This window comes from Cervus canadensis, chromosome 8 (assembly GCF_019320065.1).
Source record: "Cervus canadensis isolate Bull #8, Minnesota chromosome 8, ASM1932006v1, whole genome shotgun sequence".
Classification (NCBI taxonomy): domain Eukaryota; kingdom Metazoa; phylum Chordata; class Mammalia; order Artiodactyla; family Cervidae; genus Cervus; species Cervus canadensis.
In genome coordinates, this window is record NC_057393.1 from 35,577,644 (window position 1) to 35,599,046 (window position 21,403).

A 21,403-nucleotide genomic window follows, 5' to 3' on the forward strand; every position below is an offset into this window, starting at 1 on the left:
CACCAAAGAGCTGAGTTACTTGTGGAAGCTTTGTAAATAGCACCCCCAATTCTCCTGGGGCTATCTCAATAAGATGCAGCAGTCTAACCAGTCAGGACTTGGGGGGACTTCATAAAACTCATGTTCTATTGAACCTGGTGGAAAACTTAGAGCTCCTCTAGTCTAAATTCCCTAGTTCATCAAAGAGGGACTCTGAGTTTAGTGGTTGAGCCTTATGTCTCCCTGATAACAGCTCAGAGAAATGGAGAGTTCTCTGATTTGAAAATCCGGTCAGAAAAGCTGGACCAATACCTGCTTTCTCCTTGCAGGGTTGTTAGGATCAATGAGATGGTATGGTTTTGAAGTATGTAAAATCTGTTACCATTGTAATGTTGTTACTTCCATGACCACTTGGTGTTACAAGTTGGTCCCATTTCTCTGGAACCAATAGTGTGTGTGTGTGTGTATATATATATATATATATATATATACATATAAATGGAGAAAGAGGCAGAGGCAGGGAGTGGGGAGGGAGAGGGCTCATGCATTTGTAGAGTCAGCAAGATTGAAATCTATGGGGCAGATGTATGGCCAGGCCACTCAAGATGGCTATTCTCTTGCTCTCTGCACATCCCTTGCCCGACCAGTGCCTATTTCACGCGTATCCTCATCATCTGACCGACCTTCCTAGGTGCTTGCCCCGGACCCCAGGTGTTGATTGTTCTTTTGAAAGGGGCAGTGAGGGACACGCTCCTTTCCCTGGTAACAAATGAGACCACCTGACGTCAATTCCCCTATAACTAATAACCTTCCCTTTGCCCTGGAAGCAAAGACTGCTGCCGTGTCCTCCCCACTGTCTGCCGCATGCAGTGGGGTATTGCTCCAGGACCTGGCTTCAGACGTGTAAGCTCCCCCATCCGTTAAACCACTGATGGTGTCTCTGTTGCTGACTCCAGACTCTTTTTTGGTCTTGAAGCTGGTCAAACACAGGCCTCATAGGCCTGTGGGGTGCAGCCCAACTGCAGGCTGGAAATTCAGGTAAGGGTTGACATTGTAGTCTTGATACTGAAACCTCAAGGGCAGGCCAGTGGGCTGGTGACTTGAGTGGGGTTTCTGATACAGTCTGAGGCAAAATTCGTTCTTCTCCAGGAAGAGAGGGGAAACTTCAGTTTTTTCTCTTAAGGCTTTCAGCTATAGGCCCACCCACATTACAGAGAGTGATCAGCTTTACTTGAAAACAATTGAAATTATTTGAAAACAATTTTATAGATTGTTGATCACATCTATAAAATACCTTCACAGCAGCATCTAGACAGAGTTGGATCAAACAACTGGCACCACAGACTAGTCAGGTTGACATAAAATTAGCCAGCACCCTGGTCCTTTCAGCCTGGATGGACCAATCCAGACTTAGGAGTCATGGTGTCTCCTCACCTTTCCAGTAAGAGTTCAGCAAAGGAAAGTTTCCGTGCCAGAGGGTGTGGTGGCTTGGTAAAGAGTGCTTGTTCAGTTCTTTGGAAACCTTATTGGGAGGTTGGCATAAGAGTTAATTACTGCAGTGTTGACCTTCACAGATCTGAGAGAGAAGTAATTGTAGTTAATAAAAAAAAACAGGAAATGACTCAAAGAATGCCTTTGAGTCCAGAGTGGTCCAGAGTGTATTCTGCATTTGAATCAATTGTTATATTCTAAGTTGAAAATTTTTCATTCTTTACCATAGAGAGAAACAGATATTTTCATAACATTAGAGGTGGAAAAAGGGGGGAGGTAGGAATGTGAAGAAGGGAAAAGAGTTTCTGGTAATTTAATCTACTGTTTAGTGCCTGCAGCTGAGTGAGACCTTTTTTTTTTTTTAATAGACATGGTATTGAATAATTGAAATAAATGTATGACTGTGGTTGTTGATAAGACTAGAATTTATGTACTTTCTTTTTTGGCTGACATGTTTTTGTGTGAAAATAGGCTTTCAATAAAATGCAATGTGGACACATCTTGATTAAAAAATCAGGGCCTCCTTCTTGGAAGGGGTTGGGCTGGGTTTCTCCAGAAAGCTAGGCGCTAATGCCGACTTCTTAATCTTTCCTTATTAGCCAGAGAGGTAGGAGGGTAGGGCCAGACTAGTCCTGAGTTAGAGGATTTCTTCCTAGCTCCCTGACCCTGGGCAAGTTATCCAACATTCTGGGCTTGCTTTGCTTATTTGCAGATTGGGGATATTAACAGTGTCTACTTTTTAGACTTGTTAGAAGGGTTAAAGTTAAAAGAAATGATGTCTGTGAAGGATTTAATACAGACCTGGCTGGGAAGGAGGGTCTCACTATTAGCATCAATATTATGCACAGGTACCAGGTGTGGCAGGAAATTCCACATGGAGAGCCCCACCAGTGGCATCTGCTAGGACTCAGCCCCTCTGCTCTATTCTAAACACAGCTGAATCATGTGTTTCAGGAGTATGTCTTGGAAGATTTGTTGAGCAAATCTTGTTTTTTCTTGTTGGGTAATGAATTCCTGAAGTTTTGAAGTCAGTTTCTAATATCCTCCTTCCTAAGTGACTTGAATCAGCCAAATGATGCTTTTCCTGGCATTCAGGGCTTCATGGTGTGACCATAACCTCCCCACACATCCTGGTTGCCTTGACTCCCTTACATATCCTGTGGTTCCAGCCCCCTGGGCTGTGCAGTGTCCCCAGACATTATTTGTTCTCCATCCATGGCTGACCCACCATGCTGTTGCCCTCATCTGGAGTGATATTTTCTTCTCAGCTCCACATTTTCAGTTCCTTCCAACCCCTGCTCAGCCTCTGCTCCCCAGCGTGAAGTTACCTTCACTTCCTCGGAATCTGTATCTTCATCTATACCCCTCTTTCTGAAAGAAGCTTTCTTGCTGTATCAGACACCTGTAGCCATATCTACCTCCTCAAGGTCAGGACCCCAAGGTCTTGGGGATCTTTGTATCTCTCACAGCGACCTGCTCAGTGCTTGGCAACTGATGCTTCAGAAATATTTGTTGGATGGAGGAATCAGGAAGTTGATTAATGCCATGGAAGAACTCACTTAGTAGACCATTTCCGTGGGCTGAGCTATGAGGTCCCTGACCTGGCCAGTTATCATTCCCGTTATTCCCCCTCTTATGGGAGGAAACTCCAAGATAAAAATAAAACATGGAACTTTTTATACTGGGTGAAAACATGCAGGAAGATTTGTTTGGTTCCTCTATTCAATAACCCATAAACTACATTGATGGAATGTTTTAAGACCAGGAACTATCTTATACTCTTTTTTTCCTTTAGTTATCAGCAACATCCTTGTGAGGCCTTAGGCTCAGTTGTGTCCCACTCTTTGGGACCCCATGGACTATAGCCTACCAGGCTCCTCTGTCCATGGAATTTTCTAAGCAAGAATAGAAAATGGAGATAGAAATGAAGTGGGTTGCCATTTCCTCCTTCAGGGGACCTTCCTGGCCCAGGGATGTGGAACCCTCATCTCCTGTGTCTCCTGCATTGGCAGGCAGATTCTTTACCACTGGGCCACCTGGGAACCCTCCATTAGCATATAGTAGGTGCTTAATGAATGTTTGAGAATGAATGAACAGGTGACCTTTATCACACTCTTCAGCTGCTGACTCTGGAACAATCCCCACTGGAGGTGGAGGGTCACTAGTACAAGGCTTGGCATCAAGACAGCCTTGCAGTATGCCTTCCAACACTGATCCCCAGGTTGGTAACCAGGCTTGGGACTCAATTCAAGTGAGTACATGCTGGCTCTTTCCGAAGCTTCCCTGGAGCCCTGTCTTAGCTCCTTGTCTGGGATCTTAGGGACTTGGAGGAGACTGGGATTTTGCTTCAAGACCATCCTTCAGTGTTCCCAGTCCTCAGGCTTGTCCTCAGTTTCTATGGGTTAGGTGCTGCCTTCTTGCTTTTCCTGTTGGCTGGGACCTCATGTTGCCCATCTCTCTCTTGAAGGCCTGCCATGACTTCAGGTTCCAGATTCACTCCTTCCTGACTCAGGTCTCCACTCCATTCTCCCACCTCCCCCAACTGAAGCCCAGGATATGGCAGCCAGCATGGTGGTGAGCTGCAGTGAGATTAATGGTAACCCTTTCATGCTTGTTAAAGGCAGAAATTCCTAACCTTTGTCCAGGTCCCTAACTCATCTGAGAATCTGATCAGAACAATAAACTCTGTCTCTGGAAGAACCCTCAGATGTAATATTTTGTGTCTTGGAGCAGACAGTCTTTTGGATACCCTGAAACCTGACCTTGGACTTTTCCTGTGGCCACTACCCAGGCTCCAAAGCCCACTACACATATGGTGCCTGTGCATCTTCTTTAGTCAATATTTCTGACAGCTTCCAGTGCGACATTGGTGGTGGCAAACACACACTCTGGTTTTGAAGCTAGGAGATGTAGGTGCAGATTCTGTTTCTGTTTCCTTGTTAGCTGTGACTTGAACAACTTAACCAGTTTTTCTTGATTCTTTGTCTATAAAGTGAGGTTGAGAATGTTACCTTGCAGGCTTGTAGTGAGGATTTAGAGACACCGCAGTAGAATGCGCAGCCTGGCACCTCTGGATCACTCTTTACAGGGAGCAGCTGCAGTTGTGGAGAGAAGCCATTTCGTCCATTTCCAATTTCAACATCCTTTGCAGGGCTCCTCTTTGTCTCTCACATTTTCTGGTACTGTAACCAGAGAGAAAGCTTGAGAGGCTTCTGTGAGATGAGGGGAAGAGTGAGTGGGCTCAATAAGGGAAGTATGGGAGGGGAAATCAGGACCGCTTCTAGGTGACATCAGAATCCAGTGAGGGGCTCTGCACAGAAAGGCCATAGTCATAGTCAGGATAGATCCAGGCATGAGCCGATGAGTAGAGTGCTGCTGAACTTTGAAAAGGGAAGCCAGTAGGGCGATGGGAGCCTACTCCAGTGGAAAAGTTAATGCTTAGCAGAGTGAGGGTGCTGACTCATAGCCTTGCTATGCTGAGGTCGTGGAAGAATGAGGGGGCTAGTCCCACAGCTGGCCGTGTGCTGGGAGCCTTAGCGATGTGACATTCAGGCGAACAAAAGCCACTACCTCCTCCATTCCACTACAGTAGAGGGGAAGCTGAGGAGTGGTTCCAAGCACAGCCACTGACGTGGGACTGCCTGGGTCCATAATCTAGCCTTGACCCACTTAATAGGAATGTAACTTGGAATTCCTTACTTGACTTCTCAGTTTCCTTAGCTGTGAAAGGGGGATGGAAATAATTGTACATAGGGTTTTCAGGAAATTGGGTCATGTGGGATGATAGAAAAAATATACATTGCCCTGACCCGCTACTCATTGTTCCTGGCACAGAACTCCTAAAACCCTTGTAATTTCCTAAGTGATAAGACCACTAGGAGCATTTCTGGTTCTAATCTTTGACACATCCCTAACACAGGGCTCCTAAAACCCTTGTAAATTCCTAAGGGATAAGAGAGGGCACGAGGAACATCTTTTGTTCTAATGAAGCCACTCTGGGTGGACTCCTGGATGGGGCCTGGTCACCAGAAAGACCAAGCCATGATTAGAAGTTTGGAATGTTCAGCCCCACCCCACTTCTCTAAAGTGGGGAGAAGGGCTAGAAATGGAGTTAATAATTGACCAAGCCTATGTGATGAAGCCTCCATTAAGCATCCCAGAAGTATGGGGTTCAGAGACCTTGCAGGTGGGTGAACACATCCATGTGCCAGTAGGGTAGTGCACCCCCAACTCCATGGTAACAGAAGCCCCTCTTAGACCTCACACTGCATATCTCTTCAGCTGGCTGTTGCTCTATATCGTTGATCAAATCCTATAGTAAGCTGGTAAGTAACTGTTGCCCTGAGTTCTGTGAGCTGCTCAAGCAAATTGATTGAACCCAACGGTGGCGTCATAGGAACCTCAGATTTGTCTCCAATTGGCTAGAAACACAGATGACAATATGGACTGAAGTGGGGATGGGGCAGTCTTGTGGGACTGAGCCCTTGACCTGTGGGATCTGATGCTAAAGTGTCAGGACTGAATCGAATTGTAGAACACCCAGCTGCTGTCGCAGAAAATTGCTTGGTGGGGGAACATGGCCCACCCAGTGCAGCAACATTCTGCTGTCGGAATGTTGTGAGTGTTCTGTGTGATAGTAAAGGAGACACAGGGCAGAAAAACTGTTTTTTTTCCCCCTGAAAACAGATGAGCTAAGGCTTACAAAACCTTTTGTATTGAAACATTAGCTTTTATTTTGTTACGTATTTGGGGACTGAGGGATTCAATAGAAGCCTCTGCTCTTTGGACTTTGCTCCAAGGAAACTTTAAGCACGAGCTGGATTAACATTTGCTCATCTGGGTAGGTATGCTATCCAGTCTCAGACACACAGAAAAAAGACCTTGTATCTTCAGGAAAAAAAATGATCCAGGAGTAAGGAAAATCCCCAATTCTCTGCTGGTCCTAGAAAGCATTCATCTACTAATTATTACCTTGTACTAGGTCTGTGAGAGGGGGTCTGTTGTTCTGTCGCTGAGTCGTGTCCAACTCTTTGCAACCCCATGGACTGCAGCATGAGGATCCTCTGTCCTTCACTATCTACCAGAGGTTGCTCAGATTCATGTCAGTGAGCAAGTCTAGCTTAATCTTTAAGCTGTGTTGGGGTCTTATCACTTGCAAAGGCAGCATGGGCTTCAGAGCTGAAATTCCAGATTTATATTAGGCACCATTCCTGCATATGAGGTCAGACACGTTTCTCAACTCCTTGGAATCTCAGTATCCTCATTATCAATGGGATACCTATAGTTCAAAGGTTACCTTTGTCGACTTTCCGCAGCAAGCTGGGGAGACACAAGCTCTGGGTGACTTTGGTCTGCAGGATTTGGTGAGAGAGAAGCAGAGGCTTAGGACGTTTCTGTGATTTTGAGTCTCCCATCTCTTGGCTCTTTAGGGATGGGAAAAATTTTTTTTTAGGCCAAAAATTCTGTTCAGTTTGGCAAATTGATTCAGGCAGTCCCCACCCTAGTCAGATTAAGGTAAAATGTAGGCATTTTACCTTCCCTCAGGGAAGGTTCTTTGACTGAATAAATGAATGAATGCTACCGGCTCTGTTGTTGTTTCAAACTCATGTCCTTAGGGATGATGATGTCATCCAACCATCTCATCCTCTGTCACCCCCCCTTCTCCTTCCCTCAGTCTTTCCCAGCATCAGGGTCTTTTCCAATGAGTTGGCTCTTTGCATCAGGTGGCCAAAGTGTTGGATCTTCAGATACTTCTAATTGATTGCTATCTCTTATTTTTTATTTGCAGATGAGAAAAAGAAAACAAAGAAAGTCGATAATGAACTCAACCCTGTCTGGAATGAGGTAACTTCGTTATTTTACAATTTTGTTTCACTGGATAAGCTACCTCCGATTGCTCATCTTTGGTCAGAGGTTAACCCTTCCATTTGGAAGGAGAATCTCTGCCATTTCACCCTCACCCCCTCCACCTCCCTTTGTGGCCCAAAGACAGCAGAGCAGTTCAAGGAGACGTGACAGTGACATCTCCTGCGCAGTGGTGGTGTGGCAAGTGGAGCCTGGATAGGGTGAGGAGGGTGGGTTCTAGCTTGGTGCAGCCAGGAGCTTGCTGTGTGACCTTTTCCAGTTATGCTGCAAATTAGAGCAAGGGGTGGATTAGATCCTCTCCAGAGCCCCAGAAGGGAAGCTCTGTAATTAAAACCATATCTGCATGTGATTACTTGAGTGTAATCCATGATACTTTGAGTGCTTAGAAGAGTAATGTCATTTTTTTATGTTGATAAAAGTAATACATAGTTAATGTAGAAATTTTGAAAACTTCAGCTTTAAAAAAATTACTTTTGATCCTACTATCCAGAAGTGACTGTTGTTAACATCTTGGAGGTATCAATAAATGTTTACTGAGTGATATATTTATTATGATGTTTTAAAATCAGCAAATAAGTATATAGTAAATACAGTTTCCTATCTTTTTCTTACTATTATATCCTGAGCATATACCTTTCTCATTCCATTTGAAAATCTTTTAATTACTTGTGTAATATTGTATTGAAGTAATGTAATTTATATACCTCCTCCCCCTGTTGACTTTATTTTATAAATGGTTCAGTGTTTAATATATTTACAGATTTGTGAAGTTTTTAATTCTTTCCACAGCATAGGATTTTCCAGCATAGGATTTTCCTATGCTGACTAATTTTTGAAAAGTCTATCATCCACCCCATTGTTTTTCCAAAAGCTAGGTCAAACCTTTCTGGAAAAGTGCAGTGATAAATATCTTTGTTATTTTGCTAAGTTACCAGGCTGTGAAGACTTCCCCTTCACCAACTGCAAACCTCTTCCCCTGTTCCCCTCCTAACTAGTTTCAGTTATCCCTATAAGATAAAGATTACCTGTTCTCATTGGATGAGGCCAAGACTAAAAGTTTCCTGGTGCCTTCCTGAAAAGCCCTGCTGGTTTCATATAGGTTGAGAGGAAATTCCACTTCTGTAGTTTCACTAGAACCCAGAACCCAGCCAGCTGGACTATCAGCTCCCTGAGAGCAGAGGCCTGGTCTGGTTGATCCCTGTGGACACTATGGGATCCTAGTATCTCACACACCGCTCCAAGACTAAAACAACAAGTACATACATGTATGCATTTAGTTGCATATCCCATAGACTATATAGCCCACCAGGCTTCTCTGTCCTTGGAATTCTCCAGGCAAGAATACTGGATTGGGTTGCCATTCCCTTCTCCAGGGAATCTTCCTGATCCAGGGGTCAAAGTTGGGTCTCCTGCATTGCAGGCAGATTCTTTACCATCTGAGCTACCAGGGAAGTCCAATAATTTAATTTTTTTTTTTTTTTTTTAGTGGTAGCATACCACTTAAGTTTGTGCTCAATCCATGTGGCCAATGGCAGAGAAGAGTGTGGTCACATGAATGGGGTTGTTCTCCACAGGGCATCATCCATCTCACACTATTTTGTTTCTGACACATTTTTTCTTATAATGCATATATGTTTATCAAGTAAACTTCCCAATTGCAATTTTATAACTGAAAACAAACCTAAATGAAATGCCAATCCCAAACCCATTGGTGTTGGTGGGCATCTTCTAATATGACCTGTGAGATGCCTCCTCCATCCTTATCAAACCATAATCAGGAACTGCTTTACCGAATTCATTTATTACATAATTAAAGGCATCAGTGGTGTTAAGTTGATTTCTTTCTTTCTTTTTTTTTTTTTAATATTTACCCTTAGAAAACAATTTACTGCTTTAAGATGAGAGACTTGCCTGACTACAGCACTGACTGTGGTGGGGCTTAAAAATAAGGGGCTGATGCAATTCAGAAAAAGTTTTCTTAGATTTATTCATCTCTTTGTTCAATAGTAATATGATTAAGAAATGAAAGTAATTTAAAATTAACCCTTGAAGAAAGCATTTTTCATATACAGATTTCATTCTATTCATGTGACAGTTGTGGTAGGCATTAAGTCTAGATCTCTGTCTATGAGATGGATTTGATCTTGTTCAAAGCCAAGGAGCCTAGAAAATGGGGAGCTAGGAGTAGCTACCAGGCCCTCTGAAGCTAAGTCTGGTTTGCTTTCCCACAAGTCTCAGCAGCTTCCAGGTTCAGAATTTGATCACTTCTATCTCACTGTAGGGAGAAGTCACTGTAGAATTGAGTACTTGAAAAGATTGTCATTGGTGAAGATGAAGCAGTGTTTATTAATAGTATTGGTGCATCTTATTATATTCCCAGATCCTTTTAACAGACTTTTTGTCTTCATAACCTTTCTGTGGACAGATCTTGGAGTTTGACTTGAGGGGTATACCGCTGGATTTTTCATCATCCCTTGAGATTGTTGTGAAAGATTTTGAGACAATTGGACAAAATAAGTAAGTTGATTTTGATTGTTTTTGTCATTTTACATACTGTTGTACTATTTATTTTGTTGAACGAACACATCTTTAATAACATAATGTTTCCAATATCATTGTGCTTTAATTCTTTGCGTCGACCCCCTTCCCACTTATGAGCCAACATCAGACGTAGCTAATCAATCACTGTGATTGCTGTATTCCTAAGAGGTTGTAAACATGAAGCCAGCACTAGTCTATCCAATTTGTCTCCAACAGGTACTTACAGAGAAACCTGTTCACACTCCTGCAGTTTCTTTGTTAACTACATGAAGGCACTGATGGTTTATCCAAACTGTAGTTTTATTGGATGCAAAATCATTTCTTCTCCTGATTTTGTGTGCCCCATGTACATCTCATTCAAGTTCTCTTTCCAGCACTGCTTCCATTTTCATGTCTCACAAATTGAAACCAGATTCCTTGTCTTACTGCCTCTACCAGTTTCAAATGGGGAAGTCATGGTAGTGCCCAGGAGTGGTAGAGAGGGTCATCTCCTGGGTAAAGCTGAGGTTTCCATGGGACAGAATGACCCCAGTAAATTCCCCCCATCTAGACTTTGGCCTTAGACTTGGAATGCAGTCTTAGGTTATCAATTCAAACTAACTAAGCTCGGTAAGAATTGTTCAATTCTAAAACCATAATAGTTGTTATTTTCCAATGGAAATTAATTGCCTGGTTGAGGAGGGCATTCCTGCTCTCTGATTAATAAATTAAAATTTAAAAATTTTTATATTAGGGTATAGTTGATTTACAGTGTTAGGGTATTAGAGTATAGTTGATTTACAACGTTAGTTTCAAGTGTACAACAAACTGATTAAGTTATACATATACATATATCTATTTTTCGGACTCTTTTCCCATATAGGTTATTATAGAGTATTAACTAGCATTCCCTGTGCTATACAGTAGATCCTTGCTGGTCATCTATTTTAAACATAGGAGTGTATATATATTAATCCCAAACTCCTAATTTATCCCTCCCCTTCTCCCACCTTTACTCTTTTGGTAGCCATAAATTTTCTATATCTGAGTATTTCTGTTTTGTGAAGAAGTTCGTTTGTATCATTTTGAAGATTCCACATCTAAGTGATATCATACAATAATCTCTCTGACTTACTTAACTTGGTATGATAATCTGTAGCTCCATCCATGTTGCTGCAAATAGCATTATTTCATTCTTTTTAATGGCTAATATTCCACTGTATATTTGTACCACATCTGCTTTATTCATTTGTCCCTGTCAGTAGATGTTTGGGTTGATTCCATGTCCTAGCTATTGTAAATAGTGCTGCAATGAACATTGTGGTGCATTTTTCTTTTCTTTTCTTTTCTTTTTATGTATCTTTCAAAGTGTGATTTTCTCCAGATATATGCCCTGGAGTAGGACTGCTAGATCATATGATAGCTCTATTTTTGGTTTTTCAAGGAGCCTCCATACTGTTCTCTGTAGTGGCTATACCAGTTTACATTCCCACCAACAATGGAGGAGGCTTCCCTTTTCTCCACACTCCCTCCAACATTTGTTATCTGTAAACTTTTTGATGATGGCCATTCTGACTGGTGTGAAGCGATACCTCATTGTAGTTTTGATTTGCATTTGTCTAATAATTAGTGACACTGAGCATCTTTGCATGTGCCTTCTGGCCATCTGTTTGTCTTCTTTGGAGAAACGTCTATTTTCCTTCATGTCTTATCACATGGGAAACCAAATTACTCTGTATTTTTGATTATAAGATATCATTGACTGTAAGATGTACTATTAATAACAGGATTGGGGGAGAGGGTAAGAAGCCTGATATTAAATGCCCACATCAGTTGAAGAAGCATCCTGGTGTTTAGTAATGTGAATTTATTTTCAGATGTATGTCTTAGCCTCATGTACATTTGGTATGATCAGAAGGCTGCAATGAGAGCAATAAATTAGAATAAATTAGTTGAGATAGGGTGACTATATGCTCTGATTTACTTTGGATAGTCCTCGTTTATTATCCCAGCACAATGATTTATGATGTCCCTTTTGTTGTCAACAGTGACTTGGTTTGGACAGTAAATTACATGGTCATCCTAGTCATTGGGGTCTTCTATTTACTGGCATCAGACTGATAGCCTGGACAGTGCTTTGCTAGATAGTACCTATGTCACTTTTCATAAGATCCTTTCTCCCGTGTAGCATTGCTGATCAATGCCTCTTGTGACCGATGCATTTTTTTCCCCCTTAAGCTACATAAATACATTCTGGCAGGTTTTGGTCCTACTCTTTTAGATCAAAAAACCATTCTAGCTTTTTAAGGTTATGCTGTACATCTCAGCTTTGAAGCAAGTATGTGATTTTCTAGCTTCACCCCAGCTCCCAGAGGACAGTTTTATTTCACTGATTTCAAAGTTCTAGGAAAGTAAGATAGCCTACTATCTATCACTACTAACAGTCCTTTCTCTTCTTTCTTCTCCTCTTTCTGCAAGTAGTACCGCTGTTTGTATTCTAGACCAGCCCTCTCCAATAGAAATATGTGCAGGCTGCATGTGTAATTAAAAACTTTCTGGACTTCCCTGGTGTTTCAGTGGTTAAGAATCCACCTCCCATTGCTGGGAACATAGCTTTGTTCCCTAGTCGGGGAACTAAGAGTCCACATGCTGCAGGGCAACTAAACCTGTGTGCCGCAACTAAGACCCTACACAGCTAAAGAAATAAATATTAAAAAAAATTTTTTTTTCTAGTAGTCATGTTATAAAACAAAAAGAAACAGACGAGAATTTTAATGCTATATTTTATTTAACTGAATATATCCAATATTATCATTTCTATATGTAATCTATATTTTGAAAATCATTGAGACATTTCACATACATATTTCTTTATTAAGTCTTTGAAATCCAGTGTGTATTTCACACCAATAGCACAGCTCTGTCCAGACTAGCCACATTTTAAGTGCTTCCTCACCACATGTGGCTGGTGGCCACCAGAGTGAAGACTGACCACTGGTCTCAGAACCTCAGTCAGGTCTCTCTGGATCTTCTACCTTTTACCTCCTATCCAATCTGTTGCTAGATCTTACTTTGCTTTATTTCTGCTGTGCTATTTTTTTTTATTTTTTTAAAAAATATATATATTTTATATTTTTTTATATTTTATATAAATATATTTTATATTTATTTATATGTGCTGCTTACTTTCGGTCACAGCTACCAGCCTGGTTCAGGCCTCTTTACTTTATGCCTCCTCTATTTTAACATGGCAGTAAAGCCTGGCAGGCTGGCCTGAGAGCTCTCATCTGTTTCAAAAAAAGTTGTTGCTTTCCTGAATGTTACATACTTGGGAGAGAGAGAGAGAGACAGAAGAAAAAAAGACAAATATATGCTGCTGCTACTGCTAAGTCGCTTCAGTCATGTCTGACTCTGTGCGACCCCATAGATGCAGCTCACAGGCTCCCGCATCCCTGGGATTCTCCAGGCAAGAACACTGGTGTGGGTTGCCATTTCCTTCTCCAACGCATGAAAGTGAAAAGTGAAAGTGAAGTCGCTCAGTCGTGTCCAATACTTAGTGACCCCACGGACTGCAGCCTACCAGGCTCCTTCATCCATGGGATTTTCCAGGCAAGGGAACTGGAGTGGGGTGCTACTGCCTTCTCCGGACAAATATATGAAGAAATATATAATAGATCAGGTTCTCTGAAATGCTGTCATCTATGGAGAAAACTGTTGTAGCCCAAGAATAAAACTAGAGTAAAAGGATAGTTATTGAGAGTGGGGGAAAGTTTTATATGAGGTGGTAATAAGGTGACACTTGAGCAGACACCTAAACAAACTGAAAGAATGAGCCGTGCACCTTTCTGGGGGAAAGAATATTCTTGGCAGAGAGAAGAACAAGTGCAAAGGCCCTGAGGTAGGAGTGTCCTTAGGGTATTGGAGCAAGATCAGGAGGTCAGAGGGATGGGACAGGGGAAGGAGGTGAGATCAGCAAAGCCACAACATACCTGACTTTGTTGAGCCATGGTGCAAGCTTTGGATTTCATTCCTAGCAGGATGGAAATCCACTAAAGAGTACTGAGTATGAGCTAACTTTCGTTTTTAAAATACTGCTTAAGCTTTCTGTATGGAGGTTGGATGTAGGAATCAGTTAGGAAGCAGGGAAAACAATACTGGGAGAACACTATATATTTATTTTATACCTGTTGAAAACACAGGGGCCTCTTGGATGACAGCAGGGCAATATTGTAGGTTTGTTTGTCCGAAATATTTGTGTATTTTGGCCTCGTGTTTTCTGCTAGGCTTTTCTGCTAAAGATCTGCTTTGGGTCTGTGCTCACCGCTCTTGTGGGAACAGAAGTCTCCATCACCGGAAGCACTGGGTGGGGGCGAAGGATTTTTCTAAAGGCTTAAGGCATGCCATGCCTGTGGGCTTTTCTGTTGCCATGGAGACCAACTGTGTGAACAGCACAGTCTGGCAGAGTCTGCAGCCCCGGGGCATGTAAGCAAACTGCACTGGGCTGCCTGGGTTTGCCTGAGCTCAGAGCCCACACCCACAGAACTGGACCGGGCAGTCTGAACACTCACAGCGCTGGCACATCAGCAGTGTCCCTCCCCAGGCGCAGGGGGCTGGTGGGGCTGTTCTGGGCAGACTCTCTTCTTCCTCATTTTACAGTCATTCAACCAACCCTGTGAACTGAAAGAGGGTGAGGGAAGAGCCAGAGGAACCCTTGGTCACATGATGAACATGAAATGGTGTTTTTAGCTGAAATGTCAGAGTGGAAGGCTTTTCCCAGCAACTGAAGAACGAGAGTTCCCTTTGCAGACAGGCAAGGTGGCTGTCCCTTAATGAGCCCTTCAAATACTTTATCCTACCAGTTACACACACACACACACACACACACACACACTTTTTTCTCAGAGAGGTTTAGTCATCTGCTCAGGGTCAGGTGTACTCTTGACTTTTCCATTATACTGAAAACCTGTGACCACCTAGAGGAACCAAAATGTAGGTGGAATGATTATCTTTTACCTTTTTGTGGCTGTACTGTGAGGCTTGTGAAATCTCAGTTCCTTGATCAGGGATTGAATCTGGGCCACTGGAGTGAAAGCACTGAATCCTGACCACTAGGGAACTCCCTAGCTTAAATTTTTATAGTCTTGCCCCCCAAAAAAGAAACCCCCACTCATTATCAGAGTATTGGTACCTCCTTCCTAAGTAAGAGTTTAAGCCATCATTTCATGCTACTGAGTAATAAATCACTTAAGCTCATTCCCTATAAGATGAGTTCAGAGAGGTATCTCATCTCATGTGATCATCACAATGACCTTGAGAAGTGGAGATGAGACCCGAGGTTCAGAAGAGTTGAGTCTGAGACCCTGATCCCTTGGCATCCTGACCCTGCTGGTGCTCCACTCGAGTTCCTAAGGAAAAATCATCTTCAGGAGCCTGGAAATGTAGGAATGAAAGATTTTTACAAGTTTTCAGATCAGTGTGTATGCTGCTCATGCCAAGATGATGTAGCAGGAACCAGGTTTGCCCTCTCAGCTGACACAATGAAAAAAGTAGATGAAATACATGCCACAGTGGCTTCAGATACTGGACACTGGCTGCACAGGACAGACATCCCCAGGAGGGGGGTGAATGAGCCGAGTCCCCTGAGTACCCAGCCTCCAGCCTGGAGAGCATTTCCAGGCTGCAGTGCTAAGTGGGCAGATCCTAGCTGTCTTCCAAATTGAGAAGGTACAGGTGGAAATCTAGAGCCATACACACAACCATGTAACACACACACACACCTACACCATTCCTAAGGTTTGCAAAGGGTTCCTCTTTTTTTTTTTCCAAAGTGTTCCTCTTGACTCTTCAGGTGAGTCAATGAGGTGAGTCAATGAGGAAACTACCTGAGGGCTGAGAATAGTTAATTTCCACCATCTGGAGTGGGAAAACCTTCTAATTCATGAGCAGTAGGTAGTATTCTGGAGGAGGAGATGGCGACCCTCTCCAGTATTTTTGCCTGGGAAATCCTCATGGACAGAGGAACCTGGAGGGCTACAGTCCATAGGGTCTCAAAGAGTCAGACATGACTTAGCCAATAAACAACAACAACAACAAGGTACTCAGAAGGACTTTACCTCAGTAATGTGAAGAAAAAGACGGAAAAATCATTATTAAACAGATACACTATTAGATGATATTATGAGTAGGCATAGACAATGAAACAGGTATTATCATATTCTACAGGTTTGGGAAAGTAGAAGAAAGCTTGAGCATGTAAAGTAGAGAAGTGGAAGATATATTAAATCCAAACTGAATGGGTAGAGATGCAAATTACAACATCTGAGATAAAATGACCATAATTATCTAAGAGTTTGCATTTCTAGTACTCTTTTTTTCCCCTCCATATGTGCGTACTTGTACATTCGAAACCATCACATATACCCCCACACACATGCAGAGCGAAGTTGGAGACATCATCTGAAAGTAAATCATCTGTTTTACTTATGTATGAGTAAGAAGGAGATGACAAATGACTTCACAATATACCTAAGAGGAAATTTACCCAAATTCTTGCATAAGAAGTGATGCAGACAAGTGGTCAGCTGTGTGATCATGAGATTAGTTTGGATTTTGGCTCTGCTACCTACTGGTTGGGTGGTCTTTGGCAAGATTCTTTATCTTCATAATGGTGGCTGGATTACTTCCTCAATAAAGGGCAAATTTAATATAATTAAGAAAAAAATAAATTTCATGATGAACAACATAATAGCAAATATCTATTATGGGCTTACCATGGACCAGGAATTGTGTTAAAACTGCTCCACACATATTTGGTTTAAATCTTTATAATGACTTTGAGTCAGACAGGCTTATTGACATCTTAAAGTTGAGGAAAGTATGGCACAGAGAAGTTCACGAAGTTTCTTGAAGTCATCCAGCTCTTTAATTGGAACCCCGTGGATTTAACCTGATAAATCCAGAATTTAACCTCAGACTTTCCAGGGTTTATTTCCTGTGTATGTGTGTGGGGGGGTGAGGGCCAGGGTGCCAGGATGTGAAAGTGAGTGAATATCATAAATAACACACACTTGCAAGATGGTACTTGGGGCTATAGAATTAGAAAAAGGGCAAGCTTGGATTATGAAATATACTGACTCCCTAGGCAAAGGTATTTTTGCGTTTGTTTTTTGTTTTTTCTTAGAGAAAATAGAAAAATTGTAATTTGGAATGAAATTAATTTGATGGGACAGTGTGGTATTGCTTATGAGAAATTTTTGCTTTCTGATGTACAAAAGACCTTGTGTTCAAGCTTTCAATATTTTTATTTACCCTAATGGTGAGACTGGCTTCTGCTGTTGCCACGTGTTAACCTGACAGTGGGATTTACTGAGGCTGTCCCCGTGACCTTTCCATTTCCCCACTGTGGTGGTTGAGAAGGGTTCAGGCAGGTTTTCTGCCTAGAGTAGCTTCTGAGGCTCTGTAAAAATCAAAACTGGAGGCAGATATTACTTGAAACAGAATTCCCAGTTCTGATTTCTTTTTACCTCTGTGTTTTCAATGAAGCGGCAGAGCTCTGCAAAGATCAAAGCTGGTTTGGGCTGGCTGGCTCTGGGTGCTGGAAAGGCTAAGCCCACTGTTTGGGGGGACCAATTAAGTAGCTGCTGCAGCCCCACTGGCATCCGTTACCATCTTGCCAGTAAGTAAAGGTGGATCACAGCCCTGGAGAAAAACACCCAGAGAGACTGAAAGAGAAAGGCATTTCATAATGCCAAGAGCTGTAATTATCTTCTAATTGCACTTGGAGGACTATCTCTTAGGAGAGGAAGCTTTATAACCTATAAATCATTTGCAAGATCATTGGACTGTCTTCAGTGATATATCAGTTAGTTTATTCAACAAATGTTTGGTAATGCCTGCAATGTCAGATACTGCTCTAGGTGCTGGGGTTCTACATGCCTTTCATGGGGCTCACATCTGAATGGAGGAAACAGACAATAAAAAATAAATTCACATATAGTTTATCAGATGGTTGTAAGTATGATGAAGAAGAATGAAGCAAGGGAAACAGAGAAAAGACAGGGTAAAGTGTGTTTTTGTGTGCAGGTACACGTGCTGGTTTAGAAAGACTTTTTATATAAGGATTATTCTGGGGTCTGTTTTATAATGAAAAGTCTTATGAGACCTATGGCTTTAAAAATTCATTCTGATTCCACTATTTGGGTTTTATGAGAATTCAACTACAGCTGAAATTTACTTCCTGTCTAACCCTGAAAATAAAAATTGTTTTCCATGCAGATTCACGGTATATATAGCATTGAGGGTGGGGAGGGAGCTATTTGATGTAAATAAGAGAAAGGATTAGTTTTAAGAACAGTGCACAGTGATTGTATAGAAATGGCTATGGGCAGTTACAAAGGGTTCTTATCTGTTCATTCATGCCCGCCTGCCCACACTCCACATAGATAAACCTGCCTCCCTGAGGTTTATGCTGTGCATGAGTTCAGGCAAGCTTTCCCTGTAAGCACTGATTTGGAGTCCTTTGATTTTTAAGATTCCTTTTTCTAGAATAGTGTCTGAAATAATAATGAAAAGCAATGTTAACCACTTATTAGATCATCCCTTTAATCATTAATAACAGTACTGTTAGGTAGGAGCTGCCATCACCCCCACTTTGCAGATGAAAAAACTGAGGCTCAGAAGAGTTACACTATCTGTAGAACAAGGATAAGTCTGAATTAGTCAGCTCTGCTTAGCTCCAAGTACTTAATCACTATGTTATGTTGCTCCCCTTTATAAGGTCCAGGTGCTTGATTGATGAATGAATGAATGGATGGATGGATGGATAGATGAATGAATGAAAACTACTACTTTGATTCTAATGGATGAGGCATTAGAGACAGAGCCTGGGAGTTCTGCTGAACTGTCTAGAACAGGCACGCATAGAGTCAGAACTTTGAGGACTGAATGAATAGCAGAATTGGTCAGGAGCAAATAGCAAAATAGCCAGTTACATCATTTATTCGAGAAGTAACTCTTGGACATCTTCTACATGCCAGGCATTAGGCTAGTTAACCCACCCCTGGCCTCATAGCCTCTCTGCCCTGGAGGGCTTTGGGGAGGAGAGCTGGGCTTCTACTCAGCTCCTTCCCCTGTTAAAGTGACACCGTCTGTGGCAAGGGCTACGATTCAGAGGGGCTGTCCCTGAATCCTGCAAATCCTACCACAGCGTCTAGGCTAGGTCAGTGATTCTAGAATCTGGACACAGAGTTTGTTACACCTCCACCTCAGGGGGCTTGTGCATGGCTAGGTTTGGAAACCACTACATGGCTAGGAGCTTCTAGGTTTTCTAAAACCCCTGCCTCCTTGTGATGAGCAGGACAAAGGCCTCAAGGCCCTTAGACAGTCTCAGTGTGGAGTAAGGAGGGGAAGCCATGGGAGGATGCAGGTAACTAGGCCAGCCAAGTAGGTTTTGATGGAGTTCTGCTTCCTACATTATTCTGTTAAATTATTGATTTCTGTGTCCATTTCTCAAATGTGAACCTGTATGGTGACACTGGATGTACTTTAACAAAAACTGCACATGTTCCCCTTTCCCCAGATCTGGCTTTGCCAACTGCCTTCCCTACCCCTCAGCCCTCCACCCACCCCTCCACCTATTCTAGATGATTGTTCCTCAAACTTCTTGGGTATAAGAATTAACTAAAGGAAAAGTCTGACTCAGGGTCCTGGGAATGTGTAACCACCCTGCTGACTTTGCTGCAGGGCACCACACTCTGAGGAACAGTTTTATGGGCTAATCCAGAGGGAAACGGTAGGCTGGCTGGGGGACTCAGAGGGTTCCCCATAAGTGAAGTGGATGGGAGACCTGGCTAGGAGCTTGCCAGGGTTCCCTGTGATGGGATTGGCTGCCGTGGCTGCCCATCTGGTAGAAAGCAAGGTGTGGGACTTGGCTGTCCCACCTTTTGGCTCGGGGACCAAGGGAGGAGCTTGACTGATACCGGCCAGGGGGCCAGGGAGAAGTGTGTGGGAGGAAGCAGCCCCAGCCGAGCATCCCCACTGGCCTTCCCAGCCTGGCTCACGTGACAAAGGCCAGCTGGTGGAGAGCCCAGTGCCTCAGAGGGTGGGCAGGTCACGGTCCTGCAGGAGCCCCGGGGGCTGTTCAAAAAAGCGTTTGTCCCTGGCCCAGCTGGGGCTTGTCACTCCCCCTAGGAGGATGGAAAGTTGGAGTTCTGCAGCCCCAGGGAGCAGAAGTAGTGTGTGATTTACTTTCCAGCCTCCAACTTATTTTTCCTTCCCTTCATGAGGGAATTTCCAATAAACCTTCCTATGCTGTGGCTCTGGTGCTCAGAGCAGCCTGCTAGATGTGAGTTCCCCTGATTAAGAACTCGGCCAGCAAAGCCCTTACTCACTGCAGTGGCATGCAGCTGTTAACATTTGCGTTCAGGCCAGTGGGGAGAATGTTTTCCTTTGCTTTTTTAAACACTAGATTCTGTTTTAACAAGAAAGAAAAAAAAAGTTCTTGACCAACACTTGCATGATTGAGTTGACTGGTTTAAACTCTCTATTTCCCCCAAACCTAACATCTAACTTTCAAGTAGTCGCTTCTATGGCTTAGAATGAGTTTGATGTCACATAGAGAACCAACAACAAACTATATGGGCGTTCGTGGCCTGAAAGGAATAGGAGCAGGACTGGTTCTTCATTTCAGAATTCATCGGCTGTCTATTAACTCCACAAGGAAAGGGGAGAACCTTGAGATTCTTTCACTATAAAGTTTCTTTTTGAGACGTGGTCCATCTGTTTTAGTGTTCAGTGGAGTCAGTGAGGGAGACTCTTATTGTTCTATGGAAACACAGGGCAAAGTTTCCTCATTACTGCCACACCATAACATTTTAGCACATTTATAGCATTAGTAATATGAAAGAAAAAGGGTTTTTGGTTTAGTATCACCTCCTTTAAAGGAAATTGGCTTCTGGTCTGACTGAACTGTTCTTATTCCCTGTGTAGGAGGCCAAGTCATCATTTCCCAGTCTCTCACTGTATTTTGTATCCAAGCAACATCACAGAAAACAGGCCAGGCCAGGCTTGCCTTCAGAGTCCTATAAAGTTCAGACTCACTATAGGGGATGGGTTCTTCAACTTACAGTGAAATCTTTTAGAAGTTGTAAACTTTACATTTTTCTTCAGCTCACTCTACTGTGAAAAATATTTGGGAGATTAAAATCTTTCTAGGCTTTCATCTAAACACACACCATCTTTACTGCATAAAAAGAAATTTTTTTTTGTAAGTTTTCTTTCACATCTCCTTCCCCCAGACCCCCAAACATAAGAATTTTATGATGAAAAAGCAAATTTTAAGAAAGGAGACTAAAGGTTCCTGGAAGAAGGAATTGTGGTCAGACTTTGTGATTTGCTAAATTTTCATTCCATTCCTGGTCTGTTATATGTTCCATCCTTTACACCCTCTCATGGGGAAGGAAAAGGAGCAGATATTGGATGAGTCAGAATGGAGGCTGTAAAACCTTTCACGGCCATGAAGGGCCAGCAGATGGCTTTGTGTTTTAGGCAA

At 42.6% G+C, this 21,403-nt stretch overlaps 1 protein-coding gene across 1 annotated transcript in view; it reads left to right on the forward strand.

Moving 5' to 3' along the window:
* The window catches only part of MYOF (myoferlin), a 171,877-nt gene that overhangs the window by 20,807 nt on the left and 129,667 nt on the right, over positions 1-21,403 (forward strand). The window contains exons 2-3 of the mRNA XM_043475971.1: positions 7,259-7,314; positions 9,761-9,852. Coding sequence (XP_043331906.1) covers positions 7,259-7,314; positions 9,761-9,852 — 148 coding nt within the window. The remainder of the gene's footprint in view (positions 1-7,258; positions 7,315-9,760; positions 9,853-21,403) is intronic.